This window comes from Pyrus communis, chromosome 8, assembly GCF_041283825.1.
Source record: "Pyrus communis isolate YQ-2024b chromosome 8, ASM4128382v1, whole genome shotgun sequence".
Taxonomy (NCBI): domain Eukaryota; kingdom Viridiplantae; phylum Streptophyta; class Magnoliopsida; order Rosales; family Rosaceae; genus Pyrus; species Pyrus communis.
In genome coordinates this window covers 19,959,816-19,978,443 of record NC_142572.1, presented here as the reverse complement: position 1 = coordinate 19,978,443, position 18,628 = coordinate 19,959,816, and the positions used below count along the sequence as shown (strand labels likewise).

Sequence of the window (18,628 nt, the reverse complement as noted above, 5' to 3'; positions counted from 1 at the left end):
ATATTTTAATTTCTTAATTATTTTTCTTAGTTATTTTCGAAATTTATTATTATTTTTCTATTTATGTCAAATTAAAAAAAAAGGTTTAATATGATAAAATTCCAAAACGGATTTATGGGCATATGCCGTAACCCGATTGTCCTTTGTTGCTCAACATGTACCGCCTCTGCATCGGATGGGCAATTTGAAGATAAGCACTAATAAATTTTAGGATATTTGTGAGATGGACCTTGAAGTTTTAAGTATTTTGCATATGTCCATAATGCTTCATCTTTTGTTGCTAAGATATACTACTTTATTTTTTCTGTCATTTTTTTTCTTGTTTTATTTGCGTTGTGAGTGAAATTCCCATGACGGAGTTCTTTCTTGGGTGTGAAGTCTAATGTTCTATTACTCACCACATCTACATAGATCCTTCAAATTTTGTTGGCAATGATAAATTGCATTTCACAATTTAGAAAGTAATGATTTAACTTCTCAGTTGAATAAACAAACTTGAAAACGACATAGTTTTTGTATAATGGTGCTTAGATATTTTGGAATCATTGGTAATTATTTTTTCATCTCATTTGGTCATCCTTGACATGAGGTTTTTTCGATCAAGATGGGTCAATAGTGTTTTGTCAATGTCACTAGCATCATGTTTGACACGAAATGCGTCTTGTCGTATATACTTTGAATTGTTTCGCACGTGATTTAGATAAATTCACGTGTCATGTTGAAATGATAAAAGTTAATGATATAAACTGCATAACGCTTCGTTTAAATATAACAGACAAAAACAATCTTATGATTTTTTGATCATTACTGTTATGTAATATTTAACACTTCACAAAATATTTTCTACACAATTTATGGGCTAAAAGTCAAATTTTTTAGCCCGGAAAATTTAGCTTTTAACCCTTATGGCCTAAAATTTTGCCCTGGGATTATTGAAGAATGAATTTAGGCTAATTTTTTTCTTAAATTAACTTTTAAAAAAAATAATTACGTAGACTATCGTAAATTAATTTTATGAACATTTTAATTTAAAAATATTTAAATTCCGATAAATATTGAAAAATCACTAAATCTTTCCACAAAGCAAGCCTTCAAAATTTTAAATTATTTTAGCCACTAGATTTAAATTTGGGCCGTTAGATCTTTTTTTTTTTTACCGTTAGAGTTGATTATATTCGATCTTAGCCGTTGGATTCACTGTATTTTAAAATAACATTAAAAAAAAAAATTGAATCTGGATTGTTAGATCAACCAACGGTCCAATAATGCCAATCGTTCAATGAACAAAAGAGCCGTTAGGCTCATAATTGCTTTTGACATCGGCCCTGACAGTGGGTCCCACCCTGTCGGGCGCTGAAGGCTAACGCCCGGGTGGGGAGTGTGGCGTGAGTGACCGGGCCAAGAGTGGGCTGGGAAAGGAAGAGTCCACGTGTTTCTGGGCTATTTCTTGGGGGGAATTTGGCCTTCATTTGACATTTGGTTTTTAGCCCAAAGATTTGGCTTGGGTTGGGTTTCGGGCGGAATAGGGGGGAAATTTGGCATTTAGCCCATGGTTCGAGAGAGTCTTAGAGGTGTTGAAAATACACGCACTATGACTACAACGAAATTAAATTATACCCCCCCCCGAGCTTCAACCAAATTATTTTATAGTCCCCGAAACTCAAATAAATTTCAAAACCTCAAACTTGTTATGTAACGTGAAAAGACCTTAAGATCCTTCACCAACCTTAAAATTAACATGCAAGCCAAGATTAGAGCTTTATAAAAAGCCCCCCCCACCCCCCAACGTAAACAAAGTTCCAATTTCCACGCTGAAAATCCTCTACAGTGTCTGTGGGGGTAAGAAAATCATTTGAAATCTTTCTCTCTCTCCTCACTTCCTTTATTTTTTATTTTCCATTTATTTTTTTATTATTCTGTTTCATTTTTCTCTAACCCGCTCCAAACCCGGCCGTTTTGGGTTCAGGGGGCTTTCCGGCACACTATCGAAATAATTGGTCCCCGAGATCCACCGAGCTCCGGTAACTCCTTCTCTTCCATTAACTCATTTTAATTACGCTAATATATTAATAATTAAACGCTAGCATATCACTTCACTTAGTCAATGCAAAGAGATGTTGTGTGAATTTTGCTGAATTTTGATGTCCAAGAAACCCTTCAAATGGTTTTATGAATTTTGAGCTTTTTAGGGCTCTTTTACTGTTTTTGGAAACAGGGTTTTGTGTTTTTTTGACTGTGTATTCATCAATCGAACACATGGCAGTCAACTAAGTTTCAAGTTAACCAAGAAATGGTGGGAAATTTCTGTTCAACAAACCTTTCTGATGGGTTGTGAATTTCAGTCTTTTAGGGTTGTTTTGCTGTTTTTGTAGATGGGTTTTGTGTATTTTCATTGTATGTTTAACTTAAACATATAACTTCACTGAGTGACCAAGAATTGGTGGGAAAATTGTAATTTGTTTGCATAAGAAACCCTTGAGATGGGATGTCAATTTCAGTCTGTTAGGGTTGTTTTGCTGTTTTTACCGCGTTTTGCGTTTTTACACATCGAAAACACATTACTCCACCGAGCGACAGAAAATTGGTGGGAAAATTTTAATTATTCCTTGCACTAGGAACCCTTCATGTGGGCTTTGAATTTTGGTCTTTTAGGGTTCCTTTTCTGTTTATACGATTGGGTTTTAAATTTTTCTGTCCAAGAAACCCTTCATGTTGCTTGTGAATTAGGTCTTGGATGGTTGTTTTGCTGTTTTGACAAATGGGGGGTGGTTTTTCATTATTATTGCTTTCTCGATGAGAATTCTCATGTGTGCATTTTCAGTGTGGGGTTGGTTACTTGAAGTTTCAGCTGTTAAGTTTTATTTCTTGCATGAGTTTGTTGTGAATTGTGTGATCATTGATGATGCAAGATGTTTTTTTTTTATGTTGCTTCGTATAAGAAAAGTGACAGTCTTTATAAATGAGGAATTCTTTCGAGTTTGTTCCTAGCATATATGGATTGCTTGAACGTTCTTGATTAGTTGATTATGATGCTTTATGCATGTGGATGTTGCTTGTGCGCATGTGTGATTGTGTAGTTGTTTGTATTACTGTACTTGTATGTATCTTCGTACAATCCATCTACGTTTGCACGTATACAGTTATACTTTTTCTTTCATCAGTTATGGCTTCACATTAAATAATGGGATTATTGTTCCAAAGAACTGCTTTTGTACGTAGATAGGCGGGTTTAGGTAATTTCTTTATTGTAGGATTACAAGGATTTTTCTTCGCTTACCATTTAGGTCTTGTATTTAAGTGGTTTTCTGTATAACGTTTCAGCTGTTCTGTTCATGGAATTGTTATATTGCCATTTTGGTTAAAAGTTAGCATCTTGCTAAATTTAGTTGATCATTTTAGCAATACTAGGTATTTATTTCTGCTAATTCAGCTTGTGCTCGCATAATCATGTTTGCAGTGCATATGATGTACAGTGTCATTTTAAAATTTTCAGACGTATGAATCTCGCAAAAAAAAAGTTAGGAAAAATAGAAGAGAAAATGAAACACGTAGAGATTTTAAGAGTTGAAAATATTGTTAGGTAGATGGGTTTGACCGTGTTCTAAAGAAAATTTTCTAATTAATTTTAAACAGAAGACTACTGTGGTTAATGTATAGATATCACAGTTAGACCATTTCAGGTAGAATTGCTTAATTAGCAGATAAGAACTTCTTCCCCAGTTTCTCATGTATGATCCAGTTGCTGATTCAGTTTACCGCCCCCTTCCTTCCTTGCAGAGTATGAGTAGCTTGGTGGAGAGGCTTCGCGTTAGGTCAGACCGAAGACCGGTGTACAACATTGATGAGTCAGATGATGAGGCTGATTTTGTGTCTGGAAAACGTGGGACAGCTCCGGAAAAGTTTGAAAAGATTATTAGGAGTGATGCGGTTTGTTTCAACTAATTATTATTATTATTTCTCTTGTTTTCGTGGGTTTCTTGCTCTCTTCTTTTTATCAGTCATCACTATGCATGATACTGAATAGCGAATTGTAACAAATAACTGGAAGTGGAGTAATTATGCATCAAGAACCACACGGATATTTCAGCATAAATTTTCTGAAAATACCATCTACCAATGAATTAATGAAGGACTTTCTGGGAAAATAAAAGAACTGAAGTTTTTGGAAGTAGTGCTTTGTCCGGTGGTTACTGGATTTTTAATGCTCTAGAAAACGGATAATCAATATTTGGATAATGTCTTAAAGTTTTTGCACTCCACTAATAGCATTCTTGACAACCGGCAAGAAAAAAGATGCAGAAGAAACTTTTCATCCTAAATGACCTCTGTATTGTTTCTTTGCCGTTCTTGAAAGAAAAATTCTCTCCATTACTGCACAACTTGGACTGGGAAGACCAAAATTCTTATAGTATGCGTCAAATATAGACATTGCAGTCCTTGCTTGATGAATTTTGAACTTAACATCATAGGACAATGCTGGAAGTAATACTTCCTTTGGAGATTTGAAATGAAATTTTACTTTCTGATATGTTATCATAGTTTTCTGTCTCAAATTTAGGGAATTATTGTTATGTGTTTTTCCTTTTGGAGATTGTTAGCACTCCTTCAAGACTGCCGTGTTCCCATGCTTCCTTCCTGTTTAAAATTTTTATAAAAAATCCTTGGCTTACATTTTTCAATTTTTCTTTTGGGACAAATAGAAAGAGAATTCATGTCAAGCCTGTGGCGGAAGTGGGAATCTTCTGGACTGTGAAACTTGTAGTTATGCTTACCATTCTAAGTGTTTACTTCCACCATTGAGATCGCCTCCCCTTGGCAACTGGAGGTGCCCTGAATGTGTACGGTTTCTTTTCTAAATTCAGTTTTGTAAATAAACTAGTTACAGGATCGTAGGATTTGGTGACAGGCTGGGAATTTTATTTTTTATTTTTTTTGCAGGTAAGCCCATTAAATGATATTGATAAGATTTTGGACTGTGAAATGCGCCCTACTGTAGCTGGTGATAGTGATGCCTCAACGCTGGGCTCAAAGCAAATTTTTGTAAAACAATATCTTGTAAAGTGGAAGGGACTATCTTATTTGCATTGCACATGGTAATGGTTTCTGCTTATTATGTTTATCTGTACCGGCTAACTCTGTTTGTTCGAACTCCTTTAAGCATAACCGGTTGCAGTAAAGTTGTTTGACACTGGAAACCTGCCGTAATACTTTCTAGTTGTACTTATTTAGCAAATTGTATCACCTTTTTAGCACTAAACTCGATTTACTTAACTTTTGTCCGATTTTTGTCAATGTAAGAGTTTCAGTTTACCCTACTACATTGGTACATCTTCATCATCCCTGTTCATCCTCCTACTACATATATTTTTGTTCAGGGTTCCAGAGAAGGAGTTTGTGAAAGCTTTTAAGGCCCATCCACGTTTGAAGACAAAAGTAAATAATTTCCATCGTCAAATGGAATCAAGTAATAACTCTGAGGATGATTTTGTTGCCATTCGACCTGAGTGGACTACCGTTGATCGAATTCTGGCTTGCAGGTTTACCCATTTTAAACCTCTTTTGTAATTAAAGTATGGTTTGTAATCTTTAGTCTATCTGAAATTTGAATTTATATAAGAAGGTTGAAGAGAGAACCTCAAGCATGCTTGTTAAATATAAGATGAATCACTGTTTAAACAGAAGACTGCAGGCTTCATTTAATATATGTCATTAAGTTTCTACTGAGTCTGTGGTAATACTTGTTGGATGCTTCAGGGAAGACGATGAGAAAGAATATTTAGTAAAGTGGAAAGAACTTCCCTATGATGAGTGCTATTGGGAATCCGAATCGGACATAGCTGCATTTCAGCCGGAAATAGGGAGATTCAACAGAATTCAGTCTAGGTCTCATAAAGTTTTGTCTAGCAAGCAGAAGAGCAGTCTTAGAGATGCCATGGACTCAAAAAATAAGCAGAAAGAGTTTCAACAGTATGAAGGCAGTCCTGACTTTCTTTCTGGAGGTACATTAATCTGTCTGCTATGCTCTTTCTGCATTCTTGCTTGTATGTCTCTTCCTGGGTTATTTAGTTTGATCATGTGCTTTTTTGTTCAATTAAAGGCACTCTGCATCCGTATCAGCTTGAAGGGTTGAACTTCTTACGTTTCTCCTGGTCCAAACAAACTCATGTTATACTTGCAGATGAGATGGGACTTGGTCAGTCTTTGTTTATCCTTGAAATTTTATTTCCTTTTCTTCTAGATAGCTGGACTTTACCAACAGTATGAATTTTTATGTGGTTGTAGGTAAAACTATACAGAGTATTGCTTTTTTAGCATCTCTTTTTGAAGAGAAAGTCTCTCCGCATCTAGTTGTGGCTCCACTTTCAACATTGAGAAATTGGGAACGGGAATTTGCAACATGGGCACCTCAAATGAATGTGGTATGTAAATTTAATATCTGTCTTGTTTATAATCATTTGTAAGTAAGTGTGGTTCTGATTAGAAATTCACTTGGTTCAGGTTATGTATGTTGGCTCTTCCCAAGCGCGTGCTGTCATACGGGAATATGAATTTTACTTCCCCAAAAATCACAAGAAGATAAAGAAAAAGAAATCTGGTCAAATTGTTAGTGAAAGCAAGCAAGATAGGATCAAATTTGATGTTCTCTTGACATCGTATGAGATGATCAACTTAGACTCAACGTCACTAAAACCAATAAAGTGGGAGTGCATGGTAACATTCAGTGGCTCACTGTACACATTATTGGTCCTCAACGTCTGATATCTGCCTAATGCTGACCTCCATATGCAGATTGTTGATGAAGGTCATCGTCTAAAAAATAAGGATTCAAAATTATTCTCATCATTACAGCAGTATTGGACTAATCATCGTGTGCTTCTGACCGGAACTCCCCTCCAGGTTTGTTATGAGATTGTTTTGTGTTACATATATGTTTTGCTTAGTTTTCCCTTTTTTAAAACTTTCTAAAGATGATTCTCTTTATTTTTCTTTTTCTTTTCTTGAAAAATTGGCCCATTTTAGTTATGTTTTACAGTTCCTTCTCTGTGAAATCTGATTCATTTTTTTGTCGTTTTATATTGTTCTTGTTCCTTATGGGTCCCCAGGTATCACAAATAATAGTCAAATTGTCCTTTTTGTCAGTTTCGTAGTGTTCTTGTTCCTTATGGGTCTTCGGGTATCACAAATAATGGTCAGGTTGTCTTTTTTGTCATTATCAACTTATAATTTTGCTGACATGTGATAAAATTTCAGAACAATCTGGACGAGCTCTTTATGCTTATGCATTTCCTTGATGCTGGGAAGGTTAGTATAATATCAACTTTAAGGTATTGAAGTTCGCTAGTTGAAAACAAAATTGTCTTATTATTTGACTGGAGGGTAAAATACTTGCAGTTCAGAAGTCTGGAAGAGTTTCAGGAAGAGTTTAAGGATATAAATCAAGAGGAACAAGTTTCACGGCTTCATAGAATGTTGGCTCCCCATCTCCTAAGAAGTATAAATCTTAAATCCTTTCAAGTTTGGGATTACTAATACCATTTAAATATCTCTTAAAGACGTATTACATTATGCTTGCATTGCTATTTGATTCTTGTTTTTGTTTGTTTACTTGTTTTATCCAGAGGTTTAATTCATTAAGAGCATATCTAATGTGTTGGGCAAGTGCTGGAGGCTAGAGACAAAATCTAGCCCCTCAAAACGATTATATTGCCAACCAATATTTTTTGGTTCTACTGGTGAAGGCCTAGAGGCTAGGATTTTAAATGTTAAATGTGTACGACGCCACCCGAGGCTTGGGCCGGGGCTAGTTTGGCCTCACAAGGTGCCTAGGCTTCTACTTGACTAGGCAAATTTATTGGGCTAAAAGTTGTTTTTTCAATTTTGAGGCAAAATTATCAATTTGCCTAGGCCATAAGGCTCCCATTAGATATGCTTTAAGGATAATTTGGATTTTACAGTGAGATGTTTTTTTGGTTTGTATTGGCCATTATAATTGAAAAGTTAGGTAAAATGTGTGCAAATGGTAATTGGTGCAGGAGTGAAAAAGGATGTGATGAAGGAACTACCTCCTAAAAAGGAACTGATATTACGTGTTGATTTAAGCAGCAAACAGAAAGAGTATTACAAAGCAATTCTGACCCGTAACTATCAAATACTAACTCGTCGAGGTGGTGCACAGGTAAGACTGCGTCCCAGTGAACTTAATTATTATTTTTTCATTCTACTCCAGTCTGACAATATTTTGGTTTTATACCAGATATCTCTTATCAATGTGGTTATGGAATTGCGCAAGCTTTGTTGTCATCCGTTTATGTTAGAGGGAGTTGAACCAGACATAGCAGATCCAAATGAAGCTTTCAAGTAATACTATTTCTTTCTTATTTGTTTATATGATCCTTTAGTGCCGTCTATTTGATGTACTGGTTTCTTGTATAGAGTTGGTGGCTCATTTGGGTGCTTAAGTTCATAAGGCCGTGATAGATTATTTTAGCCTTGCGCTTGTGTTGAAGAGAGTCTGCATTTTCTTGATCTATACTATTTAAAGTAAGCTATAGACCTTCTGAGGTGTTGTTCTTTGAGTTCCTGAGATAGCTGATTCCACTTTTCTTTTACTATTTGACAGACAGCTATTGGAAACTTCTGGGAAATTGCAATTGTTAGACAAAATGATGGTGAAACTTAAGGAGCAAGGGCATAGAGTTCTCATATATTCGCAGTTTCAGCACATGCTTGATTTGCTAGAAGACTATTGTACTTTCAAAGTATTCATTCGTAGCTATTTTGTTGTTTGTTTCTTTGATGTTGGAGTTTGCAGAATGAAACAGTTGATATTGTAAAATTGTCAATTTTTTAATCAGAAATGGCAGTATGAACGGATAGATGGAAAAGTTGGTGGAGCTGAGAGACAAATAAGAATAGATCGATTTAATGCCAAAAATTCTTCTAGATTTTGTTTTCTGCTATCTACTCGAGCTGGGGGCTTAGGAATAAACCTTGCAACTGCAGACACAGTGATCATATATGATAGGTAAATTTACCGCTTACATTGATTCATAGTTTACCTTCATGCAATAATTAAATAGTTAGTGTCATGGAACTTTCTTCAACAAATTTGCTTTTGGTCTGCAGTGATTGGAATCCTCATGCTGATCTACAAGCTATGGCAAGAGCTCATCGACTTGGGCAAACTAACAAGGTTGAATTTACTTCTTCATTGATATCTAGTTGTTTGGTTACTGTGTCTTAAACTGCATAGTGGTTTCGGGGTTGCAGGTAATGATTTATAGGCTAGTAACCCGAGGAAGCATTGAAGAACGGATGATGGAAATGACAAAGAAGAAAATGGTATTGGAGCATTTGGTTGTTGGAAGGTTAAAGAAACAAGATATCAACCAGGTATGCAAATGTCTTTGGACGTTTGGATCGTTTTTATCTAGTGGCAAACTAAATTTAGTTTTCATGATTAGTTTATACTTTTTTTTCGCATGTGAAAGAAAACAAAATGTGTAGTTGGTTGATTACGAATATTTTGGAAGGTAAAATAATTGGTTTTCGGTTGGAAAGGAATAGCCGGATTCCAATTTGAAGTTATAGGTCAATAATTTTGAGATGTATTATGTATGTGAAATTAGGATTTTTTTTAAGCTAAAAATGCTCAAGTATATCTGTTGGGAACAACTTTGAATCTAGAAAACTCATCTCTTGGAGTTGAATGAGGAACAGTTTGAATTATAAGTTGCAAACAGAGTGAAATGGGTTTCGTAACCATGGATGATTGCATCTCTATGCATGCTATTTGTAATTTTGTATCCTGTATAATTCTAGTGGAAGAGATGGCTTTGTGGTTTAGAATGTAGGTAGCTAATACACATTGCATATGATTGAAATCCAGGGACCAAATTGAAATTCTGAAAAAAAAAAACATAGGAAAAAGTTATGAATTTCAATTTGGCTCCTGTGTTTTCAATTTGCATATTATTTAGTTGTTAACCATTTGGGTCCTTATGTCTAATTTGGGCATTTATGTCAGCACACAACACACAGAGGACATCAAAGCAGACCAAGATTGTTATTGGGATAGAACAAGGACCAAATTGGTGTCAAAAACAAAAATATGAGCAAACACGGACCAAAGTGTTATTTAACAAAAAAATAGGCGGCCATACTTATTTGAAAGGAAAAGTGAAACATTTATCTGTAGCATTTTGTCAATTGAATGAGCTTTTTCATACTTGTCACTTTTTCCTATGGAGCTGTGCTTTTGAAATTTCTTCTTTGCAGTTACTTTAATAGAAGTTGAATGTGTAAGTTCAGATAACTGCAGTTAGAGGTGTATAGACATTATGTACCTTGAAAATGTAATCAAGTTTCAAATGATTTTAAATTTATGTTAGGAAGAGTTAGATGACATCATAAGGTATGGATCGAAGGAATTATTTGCTGACGAAAATGATGAAGCAGGAAAATCCCGTCAAATCCATTATGATGACGCTGCAATAGATAGGTAAATGTATAAGCCACTTTGTTTCAGTGAAATGATTTGGCATTCCAATAAATGTTCTCAAAATTATTGTTTGCTCTGTTTCTTTGTTGGTAGACTACTGGATCGTGATCAAGCTGGCGATGATGAGGCTATGTTGGATGATGAAGATGAAGATGGATTTTTAAAGGCCTTCAAGGTTATATTCTACAACATAGATAGTAAAGGTCCTTATGGTTATCAAATGCATCATGCTGGTGGTGGTTTGCACAAGGCTTATTTGCCTCAGCACCATAGTTGATATTGTTGTTTGGTAGTTACAAGTTTATAAATTTTCATTGGTGCCCTGGGCTTTTGTTCTTTTGGCAACATGTGGGTCGTAGCACACAGGCATTGGACAATGTTAGAAATGCAGCATTGTTTTAAGCATGGTAGTCTATTGGGCACAATAACATTCAATTTAGGGAGTTAGTCATGTTTTGTAGCGCACACTAGCTGATGGATTCTATATGGTTGTAAATTAAAGTTGTTACATTTAGGTTGATTTTAACAAGTCAAAATGTACGTATAACATTTGTGGTTCTAATTTTAACCATCTCTAGGGATGTTTCTAGATGCCTTTACACAATCATTCGTGTATAGATAGTGGTTATAGATTATTAGAATCACTTGGTGGTTGATTGGGAAAGTCAGTTGTTGTCACAATTGGAACCAACGGGGATGAAGAGTCTCTTATTTTGTAACACTCCCCCTCTTTTAAACAGTCTTTGTTCTTTATCTTATTTCTTTGTTGCATCACATGAATTGCTATCTTTGTAGTCCTTTACTTGCATTAACTTGAAAATCTTCTTAATTAAATGCTTACCTGAATATGAAGACGTGTGAAATGTAAGAGATTAAATTCGATTTTGCTTTGGGGAATTTGTGACCTCAAAAATTCTTTATTCATATATTTCGGTAAGTAACTAAGGGAAATAATGAGTTTACTTTATATATCCCTTTTTCCTCTTTCACCTTATTGAATAATTTCTTCTTTAGAAAGGGGGTTCAAGCACCAGTGGTGCAGCCGTGCAGGTGATATTTTCATCTGTATGTTATTGAAGTCAAAGTTTCTGTCTGCAGAACCTGTAGCTTAGTTTGGGATTTTATTTCCATCATGTCTTATCATGCAGGGTCACAATTTCTAATACTAGGCAGTCTTGCTCCACATGATCTACAACTGTCTTATCTCATGCCTCTCTATTGACTTATGATTCATGGTGATCCTTTTTTAAGGAAATTAAACTAGTATCATGTGTTATAGGTTGCGAATTTTGAATATATTGATGAAGCAGAGGCTGTAGCAGAGGAGGAACCACAAAAGGTTGCCATGGAAAGTCGACCTATTGCAAGCAGTTATGAAAGAACAAATTACTGGGAAGAGTTATTAAAAGACAAATATGAAGTGCATAAAGTTGAAGAATTTAATGCTTTGGGAAAAGGAAAGCGAAGTCGTAAGCAGGTATTGCACTAAAGTTGCACTAACATGGTTTTATATTTACCCTTTGATCACTGAATTGATGCCTTACCGTCCCCCAGGGCATCAAAGCTTTATTATTAGATTAGGAGTTTGGTAGCTCGTTTATTATACCGTACAAATTGTTTTAAAGAACTTCCATTTTACCTTCAAAACAATTTAAAAAGGGCAATTGGCTTAAATTGAGAAAAAGAACTAAACCTTGATTAGCAAAATCAGACGCCCATGCAGGTCCATCGTATCACCCTTAATAGACAGATCACTATTTTGAGATTGGTTAGTTCGGCACTAGGATGTCAAAGAATCATTAGAATAGCCATTCCCAATTAAAGAAGATGAGAGACAAACCATAAAGTAAACCCATCAACACCCTTACCATGTTATTCAAGAGTGAAAAATATTCGTTCGAGTATTTATTCCCCCCACCCTCTCTCTCCTCTTCCTCCCCGTGCCCACCTGTTTAGCCCAGAAAGATGCGGATGAAGGTGATGGCTTTCAGATCTAAGATATGGTTGAATGTGCATGCGTCTTGAGGCCATGTTCTTTGAAGATCTCAACTAATATGTGGATGAATTATCTCATGTATTAACTTTTTAGGAAAAACAATCCAAAATTCTTAATTTGGTTTTGAGATGAAACCATGTTATTAGAGATCTGTGGTAACAGATGCCATAAGACATCTTAAGCTTTTGGAATATGTTCAGATGGTATCTGTTGATGATGACGATCTTGCTGGTTTGGAAGATGTGAGTTCTGACGGTGAAGATGATAACTATGAAGCTGAAGTGATGGATGCTGAAACATCATCATCCGGAACTGTTTCTGGGGGGAAGAGGCCGCCTAACAGAAAGAGAAGTCGTGGTATGTTTTTTCATGTACTGTCTAAACAAGTTGATGACAAATTAACAACTAGTTGCTCTCTTGCTTATCATACTAACACTTTGAAATGAATTATTTTTCAGTGGAAAGTATGGAGCCCCCTCCCTTGATGGAAGGAGAAGGAAGATCCTTCAAAGTTTTGGGTTTCAATCAAAGCCAGAGAGCCATGTTTGTACAAGTCTTGATGAGGTAGTTTATTAAAATTTGAAGTTTTCTTGTCCGGCACTTATTATTATGTTGAACCACTAAAACTCCATGGATTCTGTGCTACAACATGTGTATGTACACAGATGCGCATGCCTGGTGAAAGTGGGTGTTTCTACATTTCAAATTGTGATTTGTGTAACTTTCTTCTGACAAGGATGTCTGGAATGTATCTGCATGTTTGGGTTTAGGGGTTTATGTTCTTGTGAGTGTGCTTCTACATTTTAAATTGCCTTGTGTATGTGTTTGAGTGGGGGGTTCTTTTTGGTGATGAGATTCTCTGGAATGTGCAGGTTCGGAGTGGGGGATTATGACTGGAAAGAGTTTACAGCACGCACGAAGAAGACATTTGAAGAAGTAGATAGGTAATGCCTCCATATTTGCATCCATTTTGAGTTAATTTCTTATAGTAGGTCACTGGAATTTAATATCGGTATTGTCTTTGTCTTCTTTCCTCACTTGTCCACATGCTTTTCAGGATTGTTGGATTTTTTTTACATGCTGTTTTCAGATGTCCATTGATTAATTGAATATTATATTTTGTAGATATCAGGGGTGACAATGTGATGCACCTGTATTTTTTTTTTTGTTAATTTGGGTATTTAGCAGTATTTATTAAATGGTGAATCACATTAATGAAATATAGTGTGAATTAGGGATAAGTACTAGACAGTTTGGATGTAATCCATATTTGTGTAACTAGAATGATATTCAAATTTCCTTCCTCTCAGTAGCATTAAAAGCTTCCAAATATGCCTTTAAAAACTCAAAAACACCATATAAGTTGATAAAATGGGCTGTCATCTTGATCATTAGTTATAAGGTAATGGTGTAAATGGACACTCGGTCTTTCAAGGTTATCAATATATATATACCTGAGGTCTCATATTCATCACAACTTAGCATAAGCACATTCCAAATGACTTTATGCTTGCTTGAATAGTTGTGTCTATTGTGCTGTGCATAAATGTGAAGAATTTATTTTGTGTTCTGTATTTTTTTTTTACAGATATGCTAAACTATTCTTGGAGCACATAGCTGAAGGAGAGAATGACTCTCCAACCTTTGCAGGTGATAAATTGTTGCGACTCATGTCGTTTTCATCTTCCCTCTATGTTCGATGTCCTCATTTTCTAGTCTTAATGTGTACCTGTTGCTTATCTTGGTTGTAGATGGTGTTCCTAAAGACGGGCTCAGAATAGGAGATGTACTTATTAGGGTTGCAACTCTGATGCTGGTGAAGAAAAGGGTAAGCTTGTACTCACAAGTTCAATTGATGATTATGATCATACTATTCCGATTTATCTTTTTCTTATTTCCTTAATTGGAAAATATGTATGTTAAGGAAAAAAATTAGTTGGTATTTGGACATATTCTAACCAAATGAGTAATGTGGGTTGTCAATTGAGTTTTTACTGTGTATTATTTTGTCGAGAGTGTTGAAGGTGATCAATTGTTTTGATCTCCTCAAATAAGGGGAGGTCTAGATTTATTTAGTTTGTATTCTCTGTTTGATATACTTGTTAGAATTCTTAAGTATACTATAATATGCAGTCTGGCATGTTATATTGCCATGGGATAAGACAATATGCCCTGCTCATGACAGGCAACATAACTTGACAAACTGTTGATAGGCAAGCATCACTTGGTTACGTATTACTTGCAAAACAAAAACAACAACCAAGCCTTATCCCTCTAAGTGGGGTCCGCTGTAGGAATCCTAGCACGCCGCTCTCGGTTTTGTGCCAGGTCTTGCGTTAGCTCCAAGTACTCCATATCTTTTCTTAAAGTCTCTTTCCAAGTCTTCCTAGGTCTTCCTCTACCCCTTCTTCCCTGACCATCCATCTCAGTCATATCTTCTAACTGGAGCATCTGTGAGTCTTTAGTTCACGTATCCAAACCACCTGAAGTATTACTTGCAAGTTGCAAATCGAATTTTCTAATAAAAAGTAATATCACATAAACATGTTGAAGAGTGGGGAAAGCCACAGAGAGAGGATATAAAAGGTGGATTTGGAATCAAAAGTAACATCCTTTCATCTGATTTGATTTTTTTTTTTTTTTTTTTTTTTTTTTTGTGTGTTGCAATTATAGGTGGAAGCAGCATTAAGAAATCCAGGGGCTCCACTTTTTTCAGAGGGTACCTTGTTGTTCCACCCTGGATTGAAGGGTGGAAAGTATTGGAAGGAGGAACATGATTTAACATTGCTGCGTGCCGTAATTAAGTATGAATTTACTGCTTGATATTTACAATTATTTTTGCATCTGCTGTTAATAATTTTACTTTGCTAGTCTGTCTGATGTGGAACATTACATGTCATATGCTCATATATATGTATATACATGGCTTCTTCTGCGTCTGTTAGCAGTGCAGTTGTTGATAATCATGTAGTTTGCTTGCACTAATTTGGGTTGATACTTCTTAGGATAGTCAGAAGGGCAATATATCAACTTGACCAAGAATAATCTTCTGTAGAAATTGTCCAAATAAGGTTTGCTGTTCTTTTGGGTGTCTCCTGATTCTTTAGAAATTGAAGAGCATGAAATCATTTATTCCGAAACTGAGCCAAACTAAACAGTTGTGGATTAGCAGAAAAACATCTGTACCATGTTTTAAACCAATTTGCTTTTGTTTGTATGCAACGTATAGGCTTTTGCCATTTCTGATTTTGTTCACGAGACAATTCTACATTTTCTTTGCATGTATTAGTACATGCTGAGTGGTCCTTTTATGTTAATTCTTCACTTACTGTTTGCTTATTTGGATCCTTAGGCATGGATATGGAAGATGGCAAGCTATTGTTGATGACAAGGACCTGAGGCTTCAAGAAGTTATCTGTCAAGAGTTGAATCTCTCCTTTATAAATTTACCCCTCCCTGGACAAGTTAATACACAAGCACAGAATGGTGAGAAAGCAACTAATGGAGAAGGACCTAGCAACCATGCTAGTGAAAATGGTAGCGGAAGTGACATAGGAGCTAATGTTTCCCAGGGAACCAGTGATGCCGTGAACCAACCTCAGTTGTTTCCTAACTCTTCTGTGTTATTTCAATATAGAGATATGCAGAGAAGGCAGGTAGAATTTATTAAGAAAAGGGTGCTTCTTTTGGAGAAAGGGAACGTTTCAGAGTTGATTGCAGAGGAATATGTAAGTTATGATTTTTGATATATCGTGGTACCAGCATATTGCACCAACCGTTCATTGTGTGTTGTAGCTTAAAGAAGAACATTTAAGTGCCTCGTAGTCTTATTATCCCTGTTCGTGTAGTGATTGGGCTTTAGATGTATAGTAGTCATTCACGAAAGTAGGCATGGTTCTAAGTGGACAAGTTTGTAGCATAGTTAGTCAAAAAAATTTATGTTGGATTTGATTGCTTTCCCAGGGTGAAGCAACTGTGGTTGGAAGTGAAGAACCTGAGAGTGAACCGAAAGCTACAATATTGTCAAGCCCTCATTCTGTGGAGACTAATAGTCACATGGTTGATCAGTTGCCTAGAATAGTAGACATCAGTAAGTTTATTTCTGTTTCTTGAAGTTCTACTTGGCACAGCAATAATGGTAATCTTGGAACTTCTGTTGCCTTCTGTTGATTGGCTTGGAGATGTTTAAAATTGCAGCTCCTGAAGAAGTTGCTGCTGCAGCTTGTGACAACGATCCAGATCGATTGAAATTGCCTCGCCTTTATAATGAGGTACGTTGTATTTGTTATTTGTGTAGAATCTTGGTTTCAGTATGAGGATTTGATAATCAATTTGTTTTCGTTTTTTTTCTCTTCTTTATGTTGGTAGATGTGCAACGTCGTGGAGCGAAATGCCCATATTTCACTTCAGACTTCTTTAGGAACCATTTGTGAAGCGATAAACATGACTCTCTCTTCTGTGCCCCATCATCCTCCACCAGAATCTCTCATATTGAATCCAGGTAAGCAATCGGAAGCTGAGTCAAGTAGCGGTGTTTTTCTGAAACCACCATCTCCGCAAAGTGACGGAAAGCAAGCTGTCGTGGCAGACACTGAGATGACAAATTTGGCTGCAGAACCTGAACCTACAATTATGGAGCTAGACCCTGAACCCGTGGACGGGATAATCTGTGATGATCGGGGAAAGCAAGAACAAAACAATGTCGATTCTAAAGGAAAGGGGGTCATTGTATTGGATGATTAATTGGAGTGACGTTACTAGGCTAGTAGTTCTAATTTATACCATTTTCTTTTCCTTTTTTCTTTTTATTTTTTCGTGTTGACCGTCGCGTTGATAAACCACAGGAAATAACTTGAAAAACAGCCGGACCTTCTCTTCATTCATATATAATAGAGAACATTTTCGTTGTCAAAACTTCAGATGTTTGAGTTGCTTGATTGTTGATGGTTTTTCAGGGTGACTTGTTCTACGTCTTACCTTTGGGTTGGGCCTTACGTTGCTCTGCCCATCCGGGCCGACCCAATCTCGAGTTTTGAACTCTTTCAGGCCCGGGCAGGCCCAACTAACTTGTTTTTTTTTATTTTATTTTTATGTTTTTAAGTTTTTAACATTGGTCTGTTATAAGTCTCCCTTGAAATCTTCCGGTTCACTAGATGTTCCCTTCGGATGGGGAAATGATTCACTTCATTTCTCTCTTTGCACCTCCTCTCTTGTTTCTAGCTACATGATCGAATAAATCCCGAGTCATTGACATGTTAGTCATGTAGAGGAACCTAGCGGGGCTAGGGATTCGGCTACAGGGCATTTTAGCTTCCGTAGCTATTTTAACGGGGACGGTTACAGGATGACACATTTGTCTTTGTGCATGGAAACCTTTTGATCCGACCAAGTTGCTTTAGAGATTGTGCATTTCTGAAGCAACTTGGTCGGATATTGGTGTGATGGGAGTGGACCAACTGATTTGTAAGAGTGGACGACGATGGGTACCTCATCATGGCTTAAAAGTTCAACTCTCGAGTCGTTGTCGAAACAGAAAACCTAAACCTCTCTATCGTCACCAATACCAATAACTACAATATTCCCCAATTTTTCTTATGAACCAACCTAAATTATGTTATCCTCCCAACTTATGCTACAAATTTAATACGAATTAGTGTGAAAAATGCACTGAATTTTGTGCTTGTGCCAGCAAATAGGATAATATATATATATTACCCGGCTTTTGTCAACTTAAGGGGTACATTTTAAATCCAACAGGAAAAAAAAGAATATAGATTTTACGCATAATTCCATAAATTATTCTTCAAGTAGACACAACCCAACCTCTACCTAATTTCATTATTTTTTGGACTAATATTAGATAATTAACGAGCACTTGACTTTTAACCACCATGGAGTGGCCTGCGGGTTGGGGGGCTCATATTGCACACAGCTAGCCTTTAGTTCGATTTATGACGCTATGTGAATCATACGATAGTGATCAGGAAGAGCGTAAAATGCCTCTGTAAGTTTTCTCGGCCTCCTAAAGGGTGGACTGACGTGGCTTTGCCACCAAATGGTCGCTTTTATAAAATTAAAAATAAAAAAACGAGTATTTGACTTTCATAAATCATGAGAGCGTAGGATGATTA

General features: G+C 36.2%; 1 protein-coding gene across 2 annotated transcripts; it reads left to right on the top strand.

Annotated features, from left to right (window-relative positions):
• Positions 1-1,781: 1,781 nt before the first annotated feature.
• Positions 1,782-17,411, top strand: LOC137717262 (CHD3-type chromatin-remodeling factor PICKLE). Of its 2 annotated transcripts, XM_088698812.1 has the most exons (32): positions 1,782-1,839; positions 1,967-2,021; positions 3,778-3,927; positions 4,701-4,838; positions 4,939-5,093; positions 5,376-5,537; positions 5,755-5,999; positions 6,098-6,193; positions 6,283-6,419; positions 6,499-6,711; positions 6,790-6,897; positions 7,252-7,302; positions 7,393-7,492; positions 8,034-8,176; positions 8,255-8,358; positions 8,621-8,759; positions 8,856-9,025; positions 9,127-9,193; positions 9,271-9,393; positions 10,392-10,501; positions 10,595-10,676; positions 11,781-11,978; positions 12,698-12,854; positions 12,956-13,061; positions 13,370-13,441; positions 14,086-14,147; positions 14,249-14,325; positions 15,171-15,301; positions 15,850-16,225; positions 16,461-16,587; positions 16,695-16,768; positions 16,866-17,411. In XM_088698812.1, exons 3-32 carry the CDS (start codon positions 3,781-3,783, stop codon positions 17,238-17,240), a joined length of 4,245 nt encoding a protein of 1,414 aa, XP_088554938.1. In that variant the 5' UTR covers positions 1,782-1,839; positions 1,967-2,021; positions 3,778-3,780; the 3' UTR covers positions 17,241-17,411. The 2 variants fall into 2 exon arrangements, with proteins under 2 accessions (XP_088554938.1, XP_088554939.1); XM_088698813.1 differs by lacking the exon at positions 1,782-1,839 and having other exon boundaries at positions 1,882-2,021; positions 16,978-17,411.
• The last annotated feature ends 1,217 nt before the right edge of the window (positions 17,412-18,628 follow it).

Coding starts and splice junctions, on each gene's coding strand:
- LOC137717262 (XM_088698812.1), top strand. CDS start 3,781: ATGAGTAGCTTGGTGGAGAGGCTTCGCGTTAGGTCAGACCGAAGACCG. Junction 3,928..4,700: donor AGATTATTAGGAGTGATGCG/GTTTGTTTCAAC, acceptor TGGGACAAATAG/AAAGAGAATTCATGTCAAGC. Junction 16,769..16,865: donor TGCCTCGCCTTTATAATGAG/GTACGTTGTATT, acceptor TTATGTTGGTAG/ATGTGCAACGTCGTGGAGCG.